This window comes from Onychomys torridus, chromosome 20 (genome assembly GCF_903995425.1).
Source record: "Onychomys torridus chromosome 20, mOncTor1.1, whole genome shotgun sequence".
NCBI classification, from domain to species: Eukaryota; Metazoa; Chordata; class Mammalia; order Rodentia; family Cricetidae; genus Onychomys; species Onychomys torridus.
In genome coordinates this window covers 35897253-35920458 of record NC_050462.1, presented here as the reverse complement: position 1 = coordinate 35920458, position 23206 = coordinate 35897253, and the positions used below count along the sequence as shown (strand labels likewise).

The 23206-nt window shown below is 45.2% G+C and overlaps 1 protein-coding gene across 1 annotated transcript in view; it reads left to right on the top strand.

The window, feature by feature from the left end:
• Positions 1 to 23206, top strand: part of Myrfl (myelin regulatory factor like) — a 112593-nt gene that overhangs the window by 18752 nt on the left and 70635 nt on the right. Inside the window, exons 2-8 of the mRNA XM_036169411.1 lie at positions 6450 to 6567; positions 9273 to 9469; positions 9856 to 9959; positions 14836 to 14947; positions 19748 to 19815; positions 19914 to 20157; positions 20866 to 20957. Coding sequence (XP_036025304.1) covers positions 6450 to 6567; positions 9273 to 9469; positions 9856 to 9959; positions 14836 to 14947; positions 19748 to 19815; positions 19914 to 20157; positions 20866 to 20957 — 935 coding nt within the window. The remainder of the gene's footprint in view (positions 1 to 6449; positions 6568 to 9272; positions 9470 to 9855; positions 9960 to 14835; positions 14948 to 19747; positions 19816 to 19913; positions 20158 to 20865; positions 20958 to 23206) is intronic.

The following is a 23206-nucleotide window of genomic DNA, read 5'->3' as shown; positions in this document are numbered from 1 at the left end:
TATGTATAAATGTAAATATTTATATATATACCCATATGTTATCCATATGTGCTAACCAGAGTGCCTTAAGCAGTATGTGAACTACTGGCTCTCTGTCTGACAGGAAGACAAGGCAGAAGTCTACTTGCTGCCTGGGGATCTGAAAAGCTGAACATGGTGGTGAGGTCAGGTGTATGGAACGATGCCAAGGATTCCTCTGTCTCTTTGATAGACATCTATGGAGAAAAAACAAAGATATATATGCCACCCATTTTTATATGTTCTTACTCTGACGGTTTGTTCCCTGTCCATCAGTCCACCTTCCATGTTTTCCTTGCACTTTCCTGTTTCCACCGCACTAGTTTGTAGAGCCCACAGACTTTATCCCCATATACCCATTAGCCCTAACTCAACTCTGAGAGGAGACAACTTTCAAATCAATATTTTTATCACATTTATTGTGTGGTCATCAGGCCTGGAAGCAAGCACCTGAGCTATCTTATCTACCAAGAGTTTTCATAAAATATGAAAAATACATGTTAAGTGTAAGTATATACACATTAACAGCACACATATAACAGAATAACCACACACATATACACATATGCATACTTATATACATACATATATATATATATATATGTATGTATATAAGTATATATGCATATATATACTTACGAGTCCATTTCATGTTGATCATATGTACATGTATCTGGGGCTAACCACTTTGGCTTGGAAAACCTATCAGGGATTTCATTATCTCCCTCTGTCAGCAGCCATTGATGGCTGCAGCTCTTCATCTGGTGAGTGGGTCATTGTGAAATTTCCCCATCTGCATGGGCAACTGCCTTTATGTAGGTCTTGTTTACAGCCATATTGTAGGGATGTCATGGATGCTGCTTCCCTGTCATGTCTAGAAGACGCTTCTAGCAGGAGGCATCCTGGTCCTCTGCTTCTAACAACAGTCCTGCCTCTACTTACACAATTTCCCCTGACCCTTAGATGTTAGGCATAGTATTGTGGATGTCTCAGTTGGGGCTTGGCATTCTGTGGTCACTTATTCTCTGCGTTCTGATCAGTCGTGGATAGTTGTAATCATCTCCATCTGTTGCAGATAGAAGCTTCATTGACGAGGATGGGAGCTACACTTATTTGTGGGTATAAGGATAAGTATTTGGAATGCAGTTAGAAATTATATTGGTTTAGGAAAATTACAGTTGCAAGTTCTCCCCTGGGTCCTATGATCTCTCCAGCCATGAGTAGTTGGCTAGATTTATAGTACCAGAAATGAATTGCCTCTATTGAACAGATCTTAATTAGACAGCTGTTGGTTATCTCCAAGACAAAAGTTCCACTACTACACCACCCGAGTCTGTCTTACTGGGCTGGTCATTACTGTAGTTCAGAGTACAGTCGGGCAGGCTTTTCTCCACTGGCAACTTGCCTAGCTCTCTCTGAGAGCTAGTCCTCAAGAAGGAAGCTTCCAGAGCAGGCTCAGCTCCATTCCTCCAAATCCTATATCTGAGGTGCATGGTATCTTTAGTAATAGTTAAGTTCTGAGAGGCAATCCAGGGCAGTGGGAATCGCCTATATTGTTTGGGAATATCTCAGATTCTCCTGACCTCAAAGAGAGGCTTTCTGTGTTTCACACTGGGATTTCTGTTAGATAGTCTGTGGCTCCTGGGGGAACATTATCATCTGTATGGTATAACTCCATTCTGTCTATCATCTGTCTGTCTATCTATGTATCTATGTATCTATGTATCTATGTATCTATGTATCTATCTATCTATCTACATACCTACCTATCTATCATCTATCTATAGCTATCTATCTACATCTCTCTCTCTCTCTCTCTCTCTCTCTCTCTCTCTCTCTCTCTCTCTCTCTCTCTTTTTCTAATCTTAGATGGTCTTAAAATAAAAAAACCCAGAGCCAGATATCAGGGTGAAAGCTGAAAGATCAGAGAAACAGAACAGCCAGCCACTAGTTTTTACCTCTACGAAATCCTCAGCCTAAAGAGAGTGAGTTCCTGTTTCCTCACACCTTATATACCTTTCTCTGCCCAGACATCACTTCCTGGGATTAAAGGCGTGTGTGTGTGTGTGTGTGTGTGTGTGTGTGTGTGTGTGTGTGTGTGTCCCAGTACTGGGAGTAAAGGTGTGTGCCACCACAGCCTGGCTCTGTTTCCAGTGTGGCCTTGAACTCACAGAGATCCAGAGGATCTCCACTTCCTGAGTGATAGGATTAAGGGTGTGTGCCATCACTGCCTGACCTCTATGTCTAATCTAGTGGCTAGCTCTGTCCTCTGATCCTCAGGCAAGCTTTATTAGGGTACACAATATATCATATCATATCATATCTATCTATCTGTCTGTCTGTCTGTCTGTCTATCTCTATCAATCATCTATCTCTGGATATCTATCTACATCTCTCTGTCTTCTGTCTATCTTGTTTTTATTTTAAGTGAATGGCTGTTTATCTTGCATGTATATGTACCATGTTCATAAAGTGCCTGTAGAGGCTAGAAAAGAGCATAGTATTCCCTGAAGCTGGAGTTACAAATGGTTATGAGCCATTATGGAGGTGCTAGGAATCAAAATTAGGTCCTCTGGAAGAGCAACCAGTAACTTTGGATCCATCTTTCCAGCTATTATTTCTATATTTTTAAGTAATCTTATAGAACACTAAGTTTCCATATGGCTTTCCCCCCAGATATCCTAGTGTTTAAATGTATTTGTGTGTGTGTGTGTGTGCATGTGAGTGAATGTGTGTGTATGATGTGTGTATGGATGCATGTGCCACGCTGTGTATGTGGAGGTCGGAAGACAGCTTTGTGTAAACAGCTGTGTTTGTCTCCCTCCAGCTTTGTGTGAGTTCTTGGGGATGTTGAACTCAGGCTGCCAGGTTTACACTGAACTATCTTGTTGGTCTGAAAAATTCGCCTTTTTTTTTTTTTTTTTTTTCCAGACAGGGTTTCTCTGTGTAGCTTTGCGTCTTTCCTGGGACTCACTTGGTAGACCAGGGTGGCCTTGAACTCACAGAGATCCTCCTGGCTCTGCCTGGAATTAAAGGCGAGTGCCACCACCGCCTGGCAAAATTGGACATTTTAATAGGTCACATGAGAATAATAATATCAAATCTTGCATTATAAAACAATGATATTATTTTCCTGTCTTCCTGTACTACTTAAATTTCTTTTCAGCATATGTTCTCCAAATTTATTAACTAAGGTTAACACTAATATTGGTTGACATGCGTTCAGTTGTGTTTAGTTTTAACCTTCTAGAATCCGTTTTACTCCATTACACATTAATGTTAGTGTGTTTACTAAGGAGAAAAATGAAGCATGAAACTTTAATTCTTATGCAGTAGGGCTAGCTGTAAGGAACCCAAACTGCTGGAAGAATAGATTCACAAACTCCTAGAAAAGAGAGAGACTCTGGTTTAACCTCTATTCCAAATGTTAATTTTAAAGTCGTGTGAATTTGATAGCCTGTTAGTGAAGACACTGAAATACTTCAATCAAAATAGTTACAGATCAGAATACAGAAGGTCACTTTCCCTTCCTGCTATAAATCCTGTGTGAACTTACACAGTTTTCACTAAGAAGGCAGACAAATAACCCAAGGGCAGAGTCAACCATCAATCCTTTATTATTTACTCCGAATGCATTCACGTTTGTGAAAAGCAATAAAAGACACACTCCTGCGGAATTTGAATAGTGTCAACCCCGAGGACGCTTACAGCATTTTTAAGTTATACCATCTGCAGACACGCTCTGGACTGTCTCTGCTCGAGTTAGCTTCATCTGCCTAGTCACCATCAGAGAAGTCTTGAATCTAAGAAAGGAGCCTCTGGACCAGCTCTATCACACGGACTGCTCCTGCCCTCAACCAGTTCTCATTCCCAGTTCTTTCCTCTTACCTTCTTCATAATTCAGCAGCTGCAATTCTTTGAAGAAATAACATGGTCATAAAGGGTAAATGTCCCCACTTGCTGAAGTTCATAGCCACTTTAACACTAATTTAACAAGTTGCTTGAGTTTTTATTGACCGTTAGTGGTTTTTCAGCAACCTTATATCCTGCTATTATTTTGTATGATTCTGTAGGAAGTACACATAGAGTATGGGACGCTAAGATGCACCCAGTCCCTTGCAATGACTAAGACTCCATCTCTGAAAAATTGGGGATAATAAAAAGTGATGTGATAAAGTAGGCTTGAGGCTAGGATTAAATATTAGGAAATACTTGTAAATGGACTAACATGGTGATGGTATATTATACATTTAGAGTTTACCCAACGTTCTTTTTCTGATTAGCCAGCTCTCAAGTGGCTGGCCTGGAGAGTCTTTTGCTCTTTCTGGACCTCTTTAGGTATTCTGCTGTTTGTCACCTTTACCTGGAAGGGCATTGCCATAGTTAGCTTCAGCTTTTGACTTGATATAAATCTAGAGTCACCTGGGAAGAGGGAAACTCTGTTGACTCAGATTGTCCTGAGGCCATATCTGTGAGGTGTTTCCTTAATTAATTGCTAATTAATGTTGGAAGGTCCAGTCCACAATGGGCGGTGCCATCCCTAGGCACCTGGGCCTGGGCTGTACAAGAAAGGTAGCCGAGCAAGCCAGAGGTAGGACTCCAGTAAGCCGCAGTCCTTTGTGGTCTCTGCTTCCGTTCCTGCCTGTAAGTTTCTGTCTTGAGTTCCTCCCCAGCTGCCCTTAATGATAGACTGTAAGCCAGGTTAACCCTTTCTTCCCCTAAGCTGTTCTTGGTCCTGGTGTTTATTATAGCAACGGAAACAGGCCTGGGTCTCACATCATCAAGAGGCAACCTGTGTGTTGAGGGACAAGGACCTCACTGTCCTATTTTCATATTGGATGCTTTTATGACCACAGCCCTACTTTTGCTTTATTAGTACTTCCTCATAATGACATACTAGAGGACTCATCCTTGCTCATCTATTCATTCCCAAGCAAAGCCAATGCAAAGCTGCGTGCTTCGCTCACTGATGCCTTCTGTCAGAGTAGCCACTGACTGGTCAAGACCAGACTCCCACATTCTCATGCTCCATGTGCACTTGTCTCCTTCAGGGTCTGACACTTGGATAATTTGCCTTTTATTTATCCAAGTCACAAATGGCATTATTAAGGAGGATAGGAACAGAGTCTTCTTATACTAGACACCAAGATTTTCTCAATGTTAGCGTTCTGGAGGACGTTGCTCTCTTACTCTAGACCAGTGGTTCTCAGCCCTCCTAATGCTGCAGCCCTTTAACACAGTTCCTCATGTTGGAGTGACCCCCCCAGCCATAAACTTATTTTTGTTGCTACTTCGTAACTGTAATTTTGCTACTGTTATGAATCATAATGTAAATATTGGTCAATCTACCCCTCAAATGGGTCACGACCCACAGGTTGAGAACTGCTGCTAAAGTCATCCAATGCCCGGGGATTTACCATTTTCCATGCTACAACTCCAGCCACCCACCTCTGACCGATCTACCACCCTTCTGTTGGATTAGAAGCTCTTCTTTGATGTCTCCCTGAGTGTGACATGTCACGCTGTTAACACTCCAGTTTTCTTGCTCGGCTGCTCAGCTTTTCCTTACCTTACAGGTGAGACTGAGTTAGTCTTGCATCTCTAGTGTCTGGCACACAGTCCCTCACTGAATTGTCACTGTACACAGATGAAAGCATGAACAGTTCTGTCAAGTGTCTATTGATATCAGCATGTACCTGTCCATTCGGACTCCTAATCTGCCCGTAGGCTGGTGCATCAGGAAAGACAAGTCCTGTAGAGAGTGCTCTTTTTTATTTATTTAAGATTTGTTTATTATGTATACAGTGTTCTGCTTGCATGTATGCCTGCAGGCCAGAAGAGGGCACCAGATCTCATTACAGATGGTTGTGAGCCACCATGTGGATGCTGGGAATTGAATTCAGGACCTCTGGAGGAGCAGCCAGTCCTTCTAACCTCTGAGCCATCTCTCCAGCCCCTACGGCTTGTTCTTAACAAGCACGCACAGGCTCTCTGATGTCTCCTGCTCTCAGAAAATCCCAGGGGCCAAGTTTTCAACAATCTTTAGTCATCATCTCTAGAACAATGCATCTTTGAGCATTATAGAAACCCCACATGGAGAATGCCCCCTGTTGCACAGTGTGCTATTGTGTATTTATTCAAATCGAATAAAGGTTCATCTTCATTTTATCTCTCAGTTATCAGTCATGTAAGCTCCAGGTGATTCATACCATGTTAAAGTCCAGAGAGAGCCCATTTACTCAGTGTCTTCAACAATGGGTCCTGTTATCTGTGCTGGGAAAAGCTGGTTGGATTCTGGCCAGATCAGTGTAAGTTATCCATACAAGGAGACTGGGGAATCCTCAGGCTCATGGGACAGCAGTGCACTTTTCCTGGGTGCGTTGTCCTGCTGCTCACTTCTGTATTAGTCACTCCTCTTATCACTGTGACAGACAGAACCCCTGGCAGGAGCCACATGGAAAGGGAGAGATCCATTTTGACTCTCACTACTCAGGGAACACGCCTCTGTATGGCAATGTCAGCCGGCATCGTGACGTGGTCCACACAGCAGTGGGGACTTGTAGCTTGTTCACATTATGGTTGACCAAGAAAACAGAAGTAGAACAGGACTGGAACCTTCAAAGTCCACTCCCAGTGGTCCATGTCTACCAGCCAGGTCTTACTTCACAGGACTCTACAACCTCCCCAAGCAATACCACTAGCTTGGGACCAGGCATCCAGACACAGCCCTGTAGGAGACCTTTCACATTCCAACCTAAGTCACCAACATTGTGTGAGATGGCCAGCAGGACACTTCCTTGAGGCTTGAACTTATTTACCAGGCTGCTCACCCTGATCTCATGTCAGTCTCAAGACACCAGCATCGCTATCTAGATCGTGCTGAGGATTCCGTTACAATCCTTCCAACCAGTCACAAATCCCATGGTTGATTCTTCTAAGTACCATCTACCTATGATGATTTGTGGACAAATATTTAATAGCCAAGTCTCTGTGAGGAAAAAAACATCAGCCTTGACTTGTAGCATTAACGACATAAACATTCTTACTATGGTCAATTTTAAGCTAGTAACTTCATGTAACTGGCTATGTCTTGGGACAATGGACAAAAGTGTAACCTAGTTGGCTTCTTCACCCTGTTGCACATGCTCCTACTTTCTGGACCACGTTTCCACCGAAGCAGATCAGAGTCTCATGACCCTCAATAGCCCAGAATCTGCCCTCACTCACAGTTGCAGCCTCGCTGACATCTGTTCCCGAAGCTTTTCCTGACACCATTTCCCCTGGCTGAGTCACTTAGGTATCCCATAGTGCCCTGCACACATTCTTAATATTTATTAACTAACTGACCAGCATACCCGGGTCATGTTCTCGGTGTCGTATATGTTGCTATGGCATTTTTATGTTTATTTTTTTCACACTGGCCTGGTAACTTCTTGAGCAGAGAAACCGATGGTAACCATGCACTTAACCAAGCTGGTAGCTGTAAGCACTTTGTGGGCATTGTCTCATTTAATCCTCGCAGTGCTTTGCAGCAGGGCCATCATTGTCGTTTTATAGATAGGGAAATCGAGGCAGGCCGATCACCCAACTGGAGGCTGAAGGCCCTTTCAAAATCGTACACGCGATCATGTCACTCCTCTGCTTAGAATTTTGTGTTTGTCATCTGCCTACGGAAGCCTTACCATTGATGATTGGATCGGCTACTGTTGTGTCACCGTGATCACACATACGGCACACACAACTTCGAGTCCGGGGACGGATGTAGTCTATCGTGGTGATGGAGGCATACCAGTGGAAGAGCTGGCCACATTGTGGATGCCAACCAAGGAACCCTGGGGGGGGGCACATTTCACATTTATACTAACAATAATTACAAGTCATCCAAGCCTTTGTTTAGGCAACAAACTTAAAATTTACTGAGTAACTGCCATATCCCTGGACATGTTCTAGATCAGTAGTCCTCAACCTTCCTAGCACTGTGACCCTTTAATACAGCTTTTCATGGTGTGGTGGCCCCCAACTATAAAATTATTTTCATTGCTACTTCATGACTGCAATTTTTCTACTGTTATGAATCGTAATATACATATCTGATACACAGGACAGCTGATATGGGAACCCCCAGAGGGGTCATGACTCACAGGTTGAGAACTGCTGTTCTAGATGCTTAGGGGCCGTACGGTAAGAGGCAGCTCATGGTCTAGAGGAGCTTGGAGTTGAGTAGAGAGAGCAGACACACAGACCATAACTGCCACTCAGTTAAAATACAGGTGCACAAAGCTGGGAGTTAACTCCCTGGAGGGTGTGGTTCTTATTCCCTGACACGTTTGTTACCTGCTTCCTGCCGCTGATAGTTGGAACTCATTTGCACAACCCATCAAGATGCAACTTCCCTGACACTCCCAGGAGGCCCTATGGAGCTTTTCCTCCTGTGACATAGGACCTTGGCAGCCCTCTAGGCCATGGAGCCTATGTACAGAAGCTAGTGGACTCCAGGGATGCAGATGAGCTGCCCGATGGGAGGAGGGATATGCAACTGGGTGTTCTGAGCAAGTGTTTAAGACATTTAGAGCAAAGTGATTATTTTTAAAAGCCCAAGATTTATTTTAAGAGCCATCTGAGAGTTGCTGTCTGTGTATAAAACCCCCTGAAACAGTTTGATCTGACACTATGAATTTATCTCGTTGAGTTATTTCCTCTGGGTCTGGAAAGCACAGATGTGATCTGGAGTCCCAGAGAAAGCTGGCTACAGCAGGGATCACCTCTCTGTGTTCATTATGGCATTTGGGTAAACCATGTCAGGCAGGGCCCATCTCCCATGTCCATCTGGGAAGGGGGGCAGGCCAGTAAAGAGCAAGAGCAAGTGGGGTATTTGTGTGTGTGTGTGTGTGTGTGTGTGTGTGTGTGTGTGTGTATGTGTGTGTGTTAGGGGATGGGTGCCCTATAAAGCAGATGGGATACCAGCAGGAGCTTTCACGTGAAACCAAACCTTCCATCTGCTTTGCTTAGCACTTGGCTTGTCCAAAGCCCAGCGAAGCAGAAGAAACAGCGAGTCTTCTCGGCGGTTGGTTGGCACTGCTGTTCGAGGCAGCTTAGCCAGCTTGCCCAGAGTCGCTCACAGTGTGTAAGTGACAAGGGGGAGCCAACCCAGGCCTGCCTCCACACAAAGTTTCCTGTAACCCAACCTGGCCTCAAATTCACTTTGGAGCTGAGGATGGCTTTAAACTCACATTCCTCCTTCCTCTACTCCGCAGATGCAAGGGTCACAAGCGTGTGCCACCATACCTGGTTTAAGCCACACTGGGGAGAAAGCCCAGGGCTTTGAGCATGCTAGGCGAGCCCTCTACCGACTGCGCTACTTCCCCAGCCTTCTGGCTTGTTCCTCCACCCTCAATTATCCCCGCCTCTCAAAGCACAGGTTCCTCAGCCTCTGCCAGCAATCCCAACCGGTGTAGGATGGGTAGTACTGACATCCACAGCCCAGGGCTGAGATAAAGATTCAGTGAAGACACAAAGAAGGTAAATGATGACATTTAGCCAAGCCCAGAGTAAAAGGTTTAAATTTTGACTGTCTTTGGGAGCCACAGGAGCATCTCTCTACCCTTCTTGTTCCCTTCAAATCCCTTTGCATAAAGCAACCAGAAGGGCCTTTGAAAAATGTGTGTGAAGCACGCCACATCTCTTTTCCAAAGGCTTCCGTTGCCTTGATCTCGTCATTCCTACATGTCTGTGCTCTGTTCCCTGAGAGGATTTGCTTCCCACTCCACAGCACAGACAGCGCGCCCTTGCCCAGCACACTCCCTCTTTGATGTCAGCACAGCTGGTTTCTGCCTCCAGGGGAGCCTTCAAAATCAGAACGATGCCCTCTAAGTCAGACTGCCACACTGTCCCATCATACTTCCGTCACTGTCTGCCTGTGACCTACTTACTGCTGCTCTATGGTGTGGCTGTCGTACCCTACCTACCCTTGCTGAGGAAGACACCTGGAAGGTTCCTATTTCTCTCTTTCCCCCTCCTGTGTGCGTGCGTGTGCGTGTGCGTGTGCGTGTGCGTGTGTGTGTGTGTGTGTGTACATCACAGAATGCAGGTGGAGCTCAGAAGACAGCTTGCAAGAAGGAGTTACTTCTCCCTTCTAACCATGTATTTTTTGGAGATGAAGCTTAAGTCATCAGGCTTGGTGGCAAGTGCTATGGTCTGTTGAGTCGTCTTCCTGGTCCCCACGGAAGGCTGTCTTTCCCTTCTTCACTCCCGTGTCTCCATCACGTGGCACAGTATTGGCCTATGGCAGGCACTCAGTAGAACTTGTTGAGTCAATGGAAGATGAAGTTATTCGTGCTGGGTTCTAGCCTTTCTTCACGGTCAAGCTGAAGACCAGAGGCTGTGGTACTGCTTTGGAGCATCACAGATTTGTCTTTCCCCTGTAAATGCAGGAAACATCTGTGACAAGTCCCACCCCTTTGCTCTTAACCACATGCCTCTAAATAGAGTTGGTTGTGTTTCTTCTCATTGTGATTCCAGAACACACAGAGAGAAGCCTTCACATTCCTTTGGTGATGCCAGCACAAAACAGAAAAGATACTGGTGTAGGTAAGAGCCAAAGTACTGCATATTGAAATCACAGCCAGGAAGAGACCCCACTAAATGTGTTAAGCCCTTATTCAACTACCTAGCATCTATTTCAGACTTTAATAAGATGAAAGAGAAGCCTTTGGCTTCCTACTGTTGGCCAAAGCCAACAAGACTCCACTTGTTTCAGATGCTATAGATAGGATTTTGTGATCTAGAAAAGCAAATACTCTACATTACAAAGTGAACCACACAGAATGGATGTTGGGTGTTGCCAAAGACAATCCTGGCACCTTGTATTCCAGAGCTGTGGCCTTGGTGGAGCGGTTGTCTTGTTCACATTTTAAATGCATGGTCTGTGGTGATGTTTCATTAATTAATTATTTTCTTAATTCATTCATCTTTATTTCTGTGTGTTTGTGTGTGGGCCCCCTTTTTGTGGGTGCCCACAGAGGCCAGAAGAGGGCATTGCATCCTCTGAAGGTGTAGTTAGAGGCAGCTGTGAGCCACCCATGTGATTGCTGGGAACTTGACTTGCATCTTCTGGGAGAGTAGCAAGCCCTCTCTCTTAACCACAGAGCCATCTCTCTGGCCCGTTTGTTTACTTATTTGTTTGTTTATTATTTTGAGACAGGTCTCACTATGTAGTCCAGCCTGGCCTCAGACTCAGAGAGGTCTGCCCTCCTCTGCCCCCTGGGTGCTAGGCTTAAAGGTGTGTCCCACAGTGCTTGACCTCCATCCGCTCTATACAGGGCTGGAAATAGTGGAAGTTTTCCTATTTATTCTAAGGCTGTGAGTAATTTTAGACTTTGTCTTTATTTTAGAGAATGCTGGCAACTTGGCTTTAAAAATATGATTTTATGCAAAGTTGTACAACAAATTGTTCCAAAGTATAAAACAGAGGTTTCTAAGTAATGATAAATTATCTTAAATCCTATCATTAAGCCAATGTTAATAGTGGTATAATCATGTTTGTTATCTCTCTGAATATCTATAGAGAGAAGGAGAAATAAGTAGGTAGAATAAAATTTTAATGGAATCAGTATCTTTTTATAAGGTATGTTCCACTCTGTAGCCCAGGCTGGACTCAAACACACCTTACTTCTACATCCTACGTTCTGGGGCTTACAGGTATGCAACATAATATTTGGCTAATAAATATTACAATACTATATTAATTTTACTTGAATTTAATACATCAAAAGTAACTTGATGGGAACCAGATGGGCCTGCAGAATTTAAAACATTTTTTCCTATGCAATTAGAAACACCAGTTTTAAAGAATTCTTTATTCCAAAACAGGCTGTTCTGGAGCTCACTGTGTAGACCAGGCTGGCCTTGAACTCACAGAGATCCTCCTACTTCTGCTTTTGAAATTCGCCACCATACCCAGCTAAGAAGAAATATTTTTCTAAATAATGAATGAATGAATGAATGAATTTATTTAATATCCCGGCTGCAGTTTCCTCTCCCTCCTCTCCTCCCAGACCTTCCCCCAACCTCACTCCTTTGTGTCCCCCTGGCCCCATACACTCTTCCTCTGTTTCTGTTCAGGAAAGGGCAGGTCTCCCATAAGTATCAACCAAACATGGCATATCAAGTTGCAGTAAGACTAAGCACCTTCCCATGTATTAAGGCTGGGCAAGGTGACCCAGTATGAGGAATAGGGTCCCAAAAGCCAGCAAGAGTCAGAGACAGCTCCTGCTCCCACTGTTAGGAGTCCCACAAGAGGACCAAGCTACACAACTGTAACATACATGCAAAATGTCTAGGTCAGTCCCATGCAGGCTCCTTGGTTGTCAGTTCAGGTTGTGAGTCTCCATGGGCCCAGGTTGGTTGATTCTGTGAGTTTTCTTGTGGTGTCCTTGACCCCTGTGGCTCCTACAATCCTTCCTCCCCCTCTTCTTCAGGATTCCCTGAGCTCTGCCTAATGTTTGGCTGTGGGTCTCTGCATCTGCTTCCATCAGTTGCTGGATGATGCCTCTCTGATGACAGTTGGACCGGACACCAATCTGGTCACAGGAGATGGCCAGTTCAGGCTGTGTATCCACTGTTGCTAAGAGTCTAAGCTGGGGTCTTCCTTGTAGATTCTTGGGAGATTCCCTTGTGCCAGGTTTTTACCTGACCCGGAAATGCCCCCCTTTCAAGAATTATTTCAAAACACTTTAATATGGAGAGCACTGATTTAAGTGAGGGGTTTAAAATCAAATTAAAAGGGGGTTATTGTGGGTGTCCAACAGTTTGATGTGCAATTGGAATCAAAGTGGAATAGCCAGGACTCAGAAGGTTAAAAAATTTTAAACAGGATTTGGGCAAACTGCAGAAACATTTAGATTATTATTTAATCTTCTGTCTTACTATTGTATGACTTCATCCAAAACACTGGATCTCAAAGCTGTTCATTCAGATTATTTGTTGATAAATTGAGTTGGTCATTGGCCAATAAATGGATTGGCTCTGCCCGATTCTTTTTTTTCTTTCTTTCTTTCTTTCTTTCTTTCTTTCTTTCTTTCTTTCTTTCTTTCTTTCTTTCTTTTTTTTTCTGAGCTGAGGATCGAACCCAGGGCCTTGTGCTTGCTAGGCAAGTGCTCTACCACTGAGCTAAATCCCCAACCCTCTGCCTGATTCTTTCTGTGGAGGCCATGCGCTGTAAATATGCCTCAGCAAGTGGCTTTATGAGAGGATGCGTCTCAGGAAAGGCACAGTGGCATCGGCAGACATTTTAAATAATGTCTACTAAAAACTTTGTAATTTCAGCTAAAGAACAACGTAGGTCTCTTCATTAATTTAAATCTCATCTAAAGGCCTTGGATGGAGATTTTAATTAAAAAATTATTCTGGTATAATAATTAATACATATGACAATGTCATAATGAAAGCTATTATTTAGTATGCTAAAATAAGAAACTAATTAAAAAGTGTTCTTAAATGTATGCTTAGGTGTTTTAGGCTTTTTGCTAGTTTCAATGAAATCTCCCCATTGTATTCATCTAAATGTTAACTGGCATCATCTATATAAGAACAATTAGTTTTGTTTTAGCCAAGCATCCTTTTGATTCTCTGATCATTTTTTCTCTTGAGTTCGCTAATTATAAAATAATTTTAACTGCTAGTAAAAGTGTTTATTTTACTTATTGCCATGTATGTGTGATGCATGTACGTGAAGGTGGATGTATATGTATGTATGGGGGTTAGAAGATAACTCTTCCCTCCTCTAACCATAGTTTCAGGGATCAAGCTTAGGTGGTCAGGCTTATACAGCAAGCTCTTTTTTTTTAAACCGGCTGAGCCATTTCAACAATCCACAAAATTGGTTTTTTGTCTTCCTTAGGATACTTATTTTTTTACACACACACACACACTCTCTCTCTCTTTTTTTTTTCTGGTTTTTTTGAGACAGGGTTTCTCTGTGTAGCTTTGCACCTTTCCTGGAACTCACTCTGTAGCCCAGGCTGGCCTCGAACTCACAGAGATCCACCTGGCTCTGCCTCCTGAGTGCTGGGATTAAAGGCGTGTGCCACTACTGCCCAGCTACACTCTATTTTATATTCTTTTAAAATTCTAGGGGTTGGGGATTTAGCTCAGTGGTAGAGCACTTGACTAGCAAGTGCAAGGCCCTGGGCTCGATCCTCAGCTCAAAAAAAAATAATCAAAATTCTAATAATATTTGCTACAATCAGTGAAAACTATTTTTTTTTCATTTTGTAAGTTAATAAGAAGGACAGAACCATTATATTTTAGGAAGTCTAACAAAAATATAAACAATACATTGAACTTAGGTTGATCAAACTAATCAGCAAGCAAGCCATGTGTGTATCCATCCATCCATCCATCCATCCATCCATTATTTGCTTATCTATCCAACACATGATTGTTCCTTGCTTCTTTTATGCCTTGGATCCATGTGGATAAAATAAGAAAGATACAGTCCTTCTCCTTAAAAGAGGGGGTGGGAGGGAGAAGGAGAGGGAGATGGGAGGGGAGAAGGAGGAGAGGGAGAAAGGCTTTTCAACCGTGCAAAAAGCAAGCAGTCAGTGTTACAGGGGCTTATAAAAGAGAGCACTATACCCCAGCCTCAGACAGCCAGGAAGTCTTGCTGGAAAGGGTGATCTGAAGCGATTTCCGAAGAAAGTATTTAAATGGAAAAAAGACTACATTCCCAACAAATACATTGTGTTATTTGCCTTGTAAATCTGGGTATCTGCCTGTCAATGTTTTAGCAGTCATCCTGAAATGGTCATGGTTCTTAAGATTTTAAATTTTCCTTTGCAGCTCAGGGAGCCAGTGGTACTCTGGAGAACCCAGCCCTGGATACGAGTCTGCTTGAAGAATTCTTGGGCAATGACTTCGATTTAGGAGCCTTGTAAGTAATGGTGGCACCGCTCTCCACTTGGACTATTAGCCAGATGTTAACCTTGGGTACATCGCCATCAATCTTGGTTTCTTTCTAGACAATGGCACTTCTGCATCTGGGACTGTAGGCACTGGATGAGACAATGGATGCAAGATTTAGCCCGGTGCCAGTCCCAGACAAGAGTCTCCAACCAGGGCCTCAGCAGAAGATGGGGGTGGAGGGCAAGCGAGCCAGAGCCTTGCAGCTTGCAAATGGGTTAGAGGGGAATTGTGGCATCCTCCTTGTTGCATTTCTTGCTGTCCTGTCATGAGATGACTTTCTTGGGATATCTTAGCCACTGATAGGTCTTCAGAGCCATTGTTTAAAAATCTTAATGGGGGGGGTATTTACAAGCTCTAATTGTGGTTGGGCAAGTATTTACCTGGGGGGATATTCTGGAGCAGTGCACACATACTGTTGAGATACATCTTTAACATGGAGGTCCGCATGGGGGAGATAAATCGTGCACATTAAGATTACAGGAAACATCATCTTTATGGTTGGGGCATGAGATACGACCATGAATGAAGCCGATGGATTCTTCATTGAGAGGTTACCCAGGGCAAAGGGCAGTTTGTCTTGGCAGGGCACCCAGTTTTGTCCCCCTCCAGGACTGGTGATGCATTTGGAAGGTCATAAAAAGCAGACCGACTCCTTATAGGCCTCAGTGTGGATTTGAAATTCTCTACAGTCAGTGCATTCATTTCCTTGTTGCTGGCTCTTGGGGTAAGCCCTCACTCTTGGTATGCTACAGTGACTGTCGGTCCTCTCCAGTGGGAGCAGAGAGACAATGGCAGGTGTCTGGATTCCTGAGATGAAGACATGCTAGAGGAAGTAAGATAAGCAGAAAGTGAGGGGTGGGGGAAGGTTACTATTTCAGACTGGTGGTGATGACAGCCCTCTCTTGATATATGGATTTACATACACAGCATATTCATGTTTTTTAAAAAAATCTTTCATATTTATGGAGTTCCAGATCTGGAGCAGGTACTGTGCTGAGCTATGCTCACTGTAGGGCTTTAGAGATGGACAGCTGATGTGTGTGGAGGCACAGGCAGGGGAGTCAGTGTGGAAAACCAGGAACTGGGCTACTGAATTGTAGATAGTCTTACCATGTGAAGATCATGCTTTGATTTGTGTGGGTCCTGTATGGTTTCTCATGGAGTCATCAGCTTAGTGCTCAATCAGTAACTGTAGGACTCCATAAAGTACTGGCTGCTTTGGGGGCAGCACACGAATAGGATGGAGGTACATATGACCCCAGCCACTGGAAGGTACAGTCTCTCTGGTCTCCTCTTGCTTTGTGTAGCCCCCCAACTTCCAGAAGAGTGCATCTCTCCATTAATCCTCCAAAAGACAAAAGCAGAGTGTGTGTCCAAAAGGAAAGAGATTATAAGGCAAATTGGTACATTTTTTTTTTGCCAGCTGCTAAGAATCTCTTGATTGTTGTTTTTACAGTCACCTGTTCCAGAAGCTAGAGACCATATTAACCACTCAGAGAGTGACCCATGTGTCCATCACTCTCTGGTGTCTCTCTGGTTTCTGGAAATCCCTTTGACGTAAGAGACGGAATCAAAGCACAAAGGCTCCAATGAGCCTACTGTGTGCAGCCAGGATCCTTGACCCATGATCGTGAGGAGGGAGGAACTTACAGCACAGATTAACTCCAAACAGCCCCGTGCGTCATCACCGCCTTTGTTTTTTGACCCTTTGTCTCGTTTTCAAGGTAGTGCTCATGAAATCTTTGTTTAAATTCCCTGGAAAGAACCATAACATTTCTCTAAAAAAATCCAATGTGCTGAGCCTGGGCTGACTTACTATGGAGTAAGATAAAGGCATGGCTATGCTGAATTTGGAGGGCGGCAAACTGGGGAAGACACAGAAAACTTAAAATCTGTTGAAAACCACCAACTCACATTGCAGGGGTTTGTCTACTTTCTCTCTCTCTCTCTCTTGTTTTTGTTTTTTGAGACAGGGTTTCCCTGTGTAGTTTTGGTGCCTGTCTTGGAACTCGCTCTGTAGACCAGGCTGGCCTCGAACTCACAGAGATCCGCCTGCCTCTGCCTCCCGAGTGCTGGGATTAAAGGCGTGCACCACCACTGCCTTTCTCCACTTCTCTGAACAGTGAATAACTTCTGTTTTCACAGGTGTTTATTCTGCTCAGACAGCAGCTGGTGTAGACACTCTCTTGAGGACTGGTTCACATTTCAGTTCCCCACTACACCAAGCAACAGCCTAGTGACCAGCAGGAGATGTGAGCAGTTATGCACTGACTCTGGGGTTTCTTCTCTCTTTCCCAAGATTCCCCATTAAGTTTTCAACATGCGTCTTTGCTCCACAATCTCTTTTCTGGTTCTTCAGGCCCAAAAGGCTGAATTTGTATTGGGGTTTTAGTTGCTCTGTGGTTCATCTTTGGTCACCTAAGAGCTGTAAATAGACAGTCAGTGCCAGCCATTGCCATCCACTAAGTCTCTGGCTCTCCAGAATCCCGTGCTCTTGTCCACTTCCCAGCATCCCTGGGTAGTCATGCCCTCCCACAGCTTAAAGCTCCCACCAACTGACTGGAGGACCGGGTCAGACAGGAGTTTACCATTTAGAGGCGGGAAAGCTGTTGACGACTCTGCTGCAGTCCTGATCCAGTGGCTGCTCTGGTTTTAATGTCACAGGCTTTCTGGCCGTATGCGCTGTTTCATTGTTCTGTGAGAGTCTTGCACGCAAGCTGTCTTGTTCAAAGGTGGACTTCATTGCAGAGTGATCAGCTAGGGATGGCCATTGAGTTCCAATTAAAATGACTAAAACGGGGGACAGGGTAGCAGAGGGATGGCTCAGTGGCCATCTGAGGGCGCAAGTTCCTGTCCCAGCATGTATACCTGGCAGTTCACAGCAGCTACCTGTAACTCTAGTTCCAAGGAATCTGACACCTTCTTCTGGCCTACACACACACACACACACATACATACATACATGCACACTCATACATATATATACATACATATATACACTCATGCATACATACATACATACATACATATGTACATACATGCACACATACATGCACTCATACATACATATACATAATTTTTTTTTAATCACAAATTATTCTAAGATTGTGCCCCCTCCTTATCCTCAAACACGTTCAGTGTTCCTTTAGTACTATTCCAATTCCTTATTTGTGTTAAACCTGCTGAGATGTGTGCAAAGCAGAACCGGAGAAGGGTCTTACAGTTTAGTGTTCACATTTCCTTTCCTTTGGAGGGTTGAGGATAGAGCCCAGTGCCCGCCACATGCTAAGCGAGCTCTCCACACCGAGATGTGTAGTTGGAGTTTTCCTGCCTGGCCCACAGTCAGGACAAATCTCTCTCCCCGGCCAGGCCCATAGATGCTCAGACCCAACCAAGTAAACATGTAGAAACTTATATTGCTTACAAACTGTATGGCTGTGGCAGGCTTCTTGCTATCTAGTTCTTATATCTTAAATTAACCCATTTCTGTTAGTCTATAAGTTGCCACATGGCTCGTGGCTTGCCAGTACCTTACATCTCGCTTGTCATGGCGGTGGCTGGCAGTGTCTCTCTGACCCAGCCTTCTACCTCCCAGAATTCTCTTCCCTCTTGTCCCACCTATCCTTCCTGCCTGGCTACTGGCCAATCAGCATTTTATTTATACAGAGCGATATCCACAGCAGAGATGTGTTCCCAGTCTCAGTATTTAGTTTGCAGTGAACCCTTCCGTGTTCATCCCCGCTGTCTTGAGTGTGCCTGGTCACCCTGTACCACAGTCTCCCTGGCTCTGTTTTCCCAGAAAACAACCTCCTCCAACTGTGGAGTGGTGAGTGGGGACTGACCTCAGGGTCCAGTTGTTCCTTATTCCTCCATCCGATTCTATGTCCAGACTTCTGGGTTTGAAGCTTCAGGTGATGTTAGAGTCCTGAGCTGTGTTTTGAGCTTTGTTTCACAGGATTTTTCCTTGGTGTGCCCTGACGCCCCCTCTTCCATACCCAGACAGTCTCTGTTAATTCAGTCCCATCACCCAGTCTCATCCGCCACTGTGTTATTGAAATGCAGTCTGTTGTGGGCTGAGTCCAGGTACTCTAAACCTTTTGGGTTTTATGCCTCTGTATTCCTTTACACTGATAAAGATAAATATTCACTCTTCCTTATTAATAAATTTTAAAAGAACCAATTTGGGACTAAAAAGGTTTTTTTTTTAACTTTTATATTTAAAAATTGCTTTTTAAAATTTGCATACAAAGGAACGGCCATCAATCACATCATTCTCACATACACGTGTCATTGTACCCCAACCCCACTGCTTCTTCATTCTCCCTCTCCGACACCCCCAAACAGTGAATGATGCAAACAAACTTTTCCAGTCTTTGCATTTTACCGGAATTCCTTTTGCAGAACCCTTGAGTTCCTTCCAAGAGCTTGGGATGCCCCACACTTACGGGGACGGAAGACCTCTGCTCGCTTCCCTGACAGCATTTTGCGCTCCTTTGAACACTAAAGCATTACAGTACAGGCTTGGTGGTGGCTTCCCCAATTCTCCCAACACTGTGAAGAGTGTGTGGTCGTGAATGACATTGTGTAGGGGCCCGGGGCGGAGGCCTGGCGAGGTGAAGAGCTGGGACTCAAAGTCCAGCCACTCACCTGGAGGAGTTCAGCCCCCCACCCCTGTGATGCTGTACACAGAGGGCCGCTCCCATTGCAGACTATAACAGGATGAAAGAGAGCAAAAACAAAAAAAGCAGTGTTTTTTTCTAATCCCCAGGCAACGGCAGCTCCCCGACACCCCGCCCTATTCTGCGTCGGACCCACGTTCTCCTCCACAGGTCAAAGGTGAGTACGTCCATCCATCCACATAGCACCTTTGCACGGTTGGCTCCAGACGGGGTGGTGTGACTGAGAGGCACCTGTCACTCCTGTCTTCCCCGCAGGCGCATGCTGCGGGACCCCTGCAGCAGGGAGGATGCCCGCCACCTTCCCCCACTCCACCACCACCACCACCCCCGGGGTGCTGCCTGAGCACCCACCGCAGAGCCTGCCCAGCCAAACCCACGGCAGCTTTCACAACGGCTATCTGGACTCCAGACACCCCGCCATCTCCCGCCACCACACCGGGCCTTCCCATCCGGGCATGAGTTGCCCTTACCGTCAGCAGCCTCTGTACCACGTTCCTGGGTAAAGGATAGGATATTTAAGTAGGAGCCCACCTCAGCATCCACAGCTGGAGCGCCCAGGAGGGACCGCGGCAGCCTGACCAGCAGGTGGCAGTGTGGAGACGCACACAGGACCACGATGGGGCCCTGATGTCCCTGATGCTCTTGGCTTAGACAGTTTGCATCAGAAATCCCCCTCCACTCGAGGTCCCCTCGTCCCACAGAAAGTCAGAATGTCAGGAAATGTGTAGAACAACTCCAGGTGGCCAGTCGAAGCACTGCTTTCTTACGCTGCCTCCTCCCGCCGAGGGGCTCAGGGCAGTTTGAGTTAGTTCTCAGATAACTATCAATCAAGTCCTCTTCTCTTTGCTCCTCTTTCTCTGGCCTCTCTTCCCCCTTCTCTGAAAAGCCAGGGCCACTGGTGACTGTGTCGAAGTCCCACGAGGAGAGAATTCTCAGATCTAAAATGTACTCACCTGAATGCTCAGTCTGGATCTTCCCCGCTTTGAAACTATGGCCAGTTTATCTTTCAGGCAGGTGGGTCTTAGATTGTTTTGGATATAGGAAGACTCAATTTCAGAATAGTAGCGTCCCCCCCCCCCCCAAAAAAAAAAGCCTGAAAGAATTGGGATCAGACTAAGGAAACCAGAGAGCAAAGATCTGGGAAATTCAGTTTGTTTTCATGCAAGGAGCCAAGGTGCTAATCAACCTTTCGGCTTCTTGACTTTAGAGCCTCGTTGCCTCCGACAAAGAAGAGAAGGCATGCGCAGATCCGAGAGGACTCCGGGGACGGCCGCGTGTGGGCCCACCACTTCAGTCCAAGTGAGCAAGCAGGGCTGTGTGACAAAGCCAAGACGTGAAAGCCTTGGCTGTGGTGTGGAGGCTTTCGACCTGCCTCTCTGCAGCCCGCACAGCGATGTCTATTCCCATAGAGGAGCCACAGTGGGCTCCAGGACTGTCTTCCACCCTCTTGATGTAGCTTTCATGTAGCTCAGCCTCACAAGCACCCCCAGGGACAGTTGTTGTCTCTCTGCCACGCAGGTAAAATGCTAGTCTTTGTATTTCAGGAGGAACGTGTCTCGGAGGACGCAGGCTCCAAGCCTGGGCGTGTGGTACATACAGAGGCCCATTTCCTCACGACCCTCTGTCACTTTATTACAGGCTAACTCGGGATCTCAGTAAAATGCAGGTTTGGCTCAGTGAGTCTGAGCTGGGATCTGAGCGGTGGTGGGGGGCAAGTTGAGTGTACCCATCCCTCGTATCATATTGGATTCTTCCTCGTAGAGCTTGAGAGTTTGTAAAATTATTTCAGAAGTATTTCATTAACAACATCCGATGTCAGGCCGGGGAGATGACTTAGAGCACTTGGGGTTCACACTGCACGCACGAGGACCTGAGTTCAGATCCCCAGAATGCACAGAAATGCCAGACGGCTGTAGCAGCTAGCCTGTAACTCCAGGGCTCCAAATGTGAAGACAGTTGATCCCAGCAGCAAGCTGACCAGTCAGGACATCCATATGGTCAAGCTCTGGTTCCACTGAGAGACCCCACCTCAGCGAGGGAGGTGGGAAGCAATGGCAGAACATTCCTCAGACCAACCTCAGGCCTCCACATGTACACATACAACACATGTATCAGCACACATGTTGATATGTATACACACATGCACACCACACACATAAACTTGAAAAAACAAACAAAACCACCCAATGGCGAAAGTGGTCAGCCTCCTACTTATCTTTCTTATGTAACCAGTAGCACATCTGTTTTGAGCTTAAAGTGGTGGAGTTGGGAATAGCTTGGTCTTTTGGAATCTGAAGGGGGACGGTTAGAATTTTTAGGAAAAGGGATAATACTCCAGGCCAATTCTACTTGCTACTGTAAACATTCAAATGCATGCAGTGTGAACAGTGCCCCAAATTCAGTGTATAAATCCATATTCTGTCTGCAGGAGTCAGTTTTGTGAGAAGCCCAGGATCTCCTCTAGGTCCCCCCTCCTCTTCACGTCCCCAAACTCTCATGATCCATACTCTGAAAAGAGGTACCTCTTGCTTCCTACCAGCTGGGGTTGCTGTCTTTGACTTAAATAACCCCGTGGTGGGAGAGGACCCTTCCAGAGACAACTGGCTTCAGCATGTGTGTACATGGCTTTGTTGTTTGCTTCTGTGGATAATGACATCACCTTCTCAGTCAGGTGCCACATGTGGTGGTCATCCTGGGAGTGCTAATGTTAGAATTGCACTGGACATTCTGTATGAGCTGAGCCTTGACCCCTTCCTGCCTTGTTTCCTTTCTTATCGATCCGGAACACTAGCATTAGACCTTTTCCCCCAACCACTGGTGCACAGAATGCTTGTAAAAGCCCTGCTTTTGGATGTAGAACCCTCTGTCTACCTTTCTGTGCAAGGTCACCCTAGTTTCTTCAGGGATCCTGGCATTCAGCCCACAGCTAGAACATATACACTGATCACATTGCCAGCCAACTGAAGGACATCTGTCCACTGTCCTGTGGACATCCCAGCTGCCTGGGTGATGCCTAGCAAGCCACTCAGGTCTTCCAGGAGTTTCCTCAAAGGGCCAGGTTGCTGCTCAATTAGTCTTGGCCATTCCAGAGTTAAAGCTTCATCCTGTGATGGTTTTCTGCCACTGTCTTAGAGTGGACATTGATTTTTTTTTCACCTTCTTCAGAGGAAGCTCTGAAGAGCAGCTGAAATGTCCCAGCAGGTAGGAACTCCTGGATCCCTTAAGTCCTCTTTAAAGGTCACTGAAAAGCTGGCTAGAGGTAATTGGTTCCAGATGCCTGTTTGAGAATGAAAAACAAGCAATTTCCAGGACACAAAAGAAAAGAAAAGAAAAGAAAAGAAAAAGAAACATAAATGACTTAGCTGTGCCGTTTTGCTATACGTCTTGTGCTGTTTGATTTGGGACCTCAGAGACCATGGACCCTTACAACACTTGGCAGGAAGAAGAAGCCTGCACTGGTTGTCATCAAAGGGTAGGACTGGACTGCAGATTTTAATTTTAGTTTTTAATGAGGAAAAATAGTCTACATCAACCAACAAGGCTTTGCT